The following is a 2,807-nucleotide window of genomic DNA, read 5'->3' as shown; positions in this document are numbered from 1 at the left end:
ATTTTTATTGAATAATTTTAATTTTAAATGAATAAAATATGAATAAATTTATATATATATATATATATATATACGGTTTTGTTCTGCTGGGCGTCGTCTGCTGGGCGTCTGCTGGGCGACAGCTGAGGTGGAAGCCACGTGGCTTCCTCGCGTGCGCGTGGCCAAGGAGAAAAGATCGCGAGGAGAGGAATGGCAGGGCGGATCCTCTGTGCCGCCAAAAACCTTCGCCCAAAATCTTCGCCGCCAAAAACCTTCGCCCAAAAACCTTCACCGCCAAAAACCTTCGCCGCCAAAAACCTTCGCCTAAAATCTTCCCCGTTCCCAAAATCAAATCTCCGCTCCGATCTGCCGAATCCGCTCCACTGCCGATCCTTCGCCTTCGTCGCCGCAGGAAGACGCCGCTGCCGCCGCCTGATCTCTGCGATCCTTCGCCCGCCTTTGTGGCCGCGGGAAGACGCTGCCCGATCTGTGCCAGGGAAGACGCCGCCGCCTCCTTCGCCTTCGTCGCTTCGGGAAGCCACCGCCGCCGCGGGAAGCCTTCGCACATGGACGCGGCACCCGGCGCACATGGACGCGAAACTGTCGTGGGCCGAGGCGATCCACCCGGACGAGCTGGACGAGGAGTTCGACACGTTCCCAACGTCGAAGCCTCACGACGTGGTGCGGATTCGCTACGACCGGCTGCGGAGCATGGCAGGAAGGATACAGACGGTGGTGGGCGACGTGGCGACTCAGGGGGAGAGGTTGCAATCGCTTCTCAGCTGGAGAGATCCGCGGGCCACCGCGCTGTTCGTGGTGTTCTGCTTGGTGGCGGTGCTGGCGCTCTACATGACGTCGTTCCAGGTGGTGGCGCTGCTCGCCGGATTCTACGCGTTGCGCCACCCGAGATTTAGGAGCAAGCTGCCGTCGGCGCCAAGCAATTTCTTCAAGAGGCTGCCTTCCCGAATCGACAGCATGCTCTGAGAGAAACCGATCTACAGCTCCATGTCCTGAGAAATTGCAATTTCTTCAAAATCTTCTTGTTTTTGCAGAGCTGATGCATGCAATCACAGCATTTATACTGATTTTGCTTGCTGTTTGATATATATATTTCATTTTATTTCCCAGAGAGCAGAGTGATTGTAAGGATTGAGAAGTTGATCTAATATGGTGAAAATGCTTGGATAAATAACAAGGGAAATAGAGGTCATGGAGTTCAATGATGATCCACTGAAAGTACACAAATTCATTCTAATGGATCGAGCAAACACATCAATGCCTCAAAGGTGATCACCACAAGATCAATGAACATAAATGCTGTCCGAATGTCAACCTTTCTGGTTGTGTGTCTTAAAGCAGTTACATTCTCTCCACGAGCTTATGTGTCATTCTGCATATTTTGTCCATCATCTTTGGAAGAAACAGATCCAGGAGCATCTTCAAGGCCATCGACAGCATACTCATCGTTACAGCTGTTTGTCTCCTCCCTCTGCTCTACATAACCACTATAATGTGTTTCATCAGACATGCTGATCATGAACTTAGTGGTAGCTCATGCATTATGAAATCATTAGTGTTTGCAGAAAAAGAAAAGATTGTTCCATCCGGAGGAGAATATTTACAATAAGGTTATAACACAGTATCTCATTATTAACCAAACCAGTGCCACAAAATATAGGAATCTGAAACAATCAAAGATATCTGAAAGAAGTCAGTCAACTAAAAAGAAACCGATACTTGAAGTATTAACATCTAAAATTCCCTAATCCACATATAACGACACTGCAAAAATTCACTGTGAATGAACCAAGACAATAAGAAATTTTCTGTCTTCACAGAGTTTTCTTCTGATTTTGAGTCTCTCTTCCTCTTCTTCTTAACCACCATTGCTGGTCCCTTAACCTCTTCGTTTGGTGTACTAAGTTTCATGTCATCTTCTCCACCAATTTTTTCAGCAACATCTTCATCGATGTCCTTCTTCAAAGATTTCTGGGGCTTTCCTCTCCTAAATGCAGTGAGCACCTCTTCACCATCCTCCCTTGGATCCTCATGAGAAGTGGATACGATCAATTTCTTCCCTTTTCCTCTGCCTCTACCCATCAACACTAAATCAGCAACACTCGAATAATCCGATATGCTGCAAAGAAAAGAAAAAGGCCAGTTTGATAAGTATCATAAAACTTTGTTGTTGTATAATTTACATTGTCTTAACAGATGGAAGATGCAGGAGCGATGATTCAAAAAACTGATCTCCAGGAAGTGGAAAAGTGATAGGGCATCCCTATTCGATTGAAAACTAATAAATGCCCAGATCAAATATCTAGAGGTCAAGTTAAAATTCAAAGAGGAAAACTCTAGAATGCAAATAGGGAAAGCCAAAAGAAAAGTGAGATTTGATGCATATGAAGAAGCATCAAGGGAACCGGAGATGAATGTCAGTAATTACAAAACGATAAAACAAGATTACTCCAACGTCCTTCCCGCAACAGATTTAATAATGGGAATCCGATGAGTACACTCAAAATCAGTACCATAATATTAATAGAGGCGAAAGAAAAGAATAATGAAAACGAAAAGCCTTCATCATCAACGATCTCAGGCGACGAAGGCTTCCCGCGGCGGCGGCGGCTTCCCGAAGCGACGGATGGCACAGATTGGACTCAAAAACTGTCTTCCCGCGGCTACGAAGGCGAAGGAGGCGGCGGCGTCTTCCCTGGCACAGATCAGGCAGCGTCTTTCCGCGGCGACGAAGGCGGGCGAAGGATCGCAGAGATCAGGCGGCGGCAGCGGCGTCTTCCTGCGGCGACGAAGGCGAAGGATCGGCAGTG

The 2,807-nt window shown here is 47.0% G+C and overlaps 1 protein-coding gene across 1 annotated transcript; it reads left to right on the top strand.

Moving 5' to 3' along the window:
- Positions 1-567: 567 nt before the first annotated feature.
- On the top strand, positions 568-1,063 carry LOC141830375 (FT-interacting protein 1-like). Its single transcript, XM_074717812.1, has one exon. It carries the CDS (start codon positions 568-570, stop codon positions 961-963), a length of 396 nt encoding a protein of 131 aa, XP_074573913.1. The 3' UTR covers positions 964-1,063.
- Positions 1,064-2,807: the final 1,744 nt, after the last annotated feature.

Source organism: Curcuma longa, chromosome 6 (assembly GCF_044706935.1).
Source record: "Curcuma longa cultivar G26 ecotype Majalengka, Jawa Barat chromosome 6, ITB_CL_G26_1.1, whole genome shotgun sequence".
In the NCBI taxonomy this organism is placed as follows: Eukaryota; Viridiplantae; Streptophyta; class Magnoliopsida; order Zingiberales; family Zingiberaceae; genus Curcuma; species Curcuma longa.
Note: the sequence above shows the minus strand (reverse complement) of the source record. Positions and strands in the feature narration are given on the sequence as shown.

What these genes read in the sequence shown, in the direction of transcription:
- LOC141830375 (XM_074717812.1), top strand. Translation starts at nt 568, where the DNA reads ATGGACGCGAAACTGTCGTGGGCCGAGGCGATCCACCCGGACGAGCTG.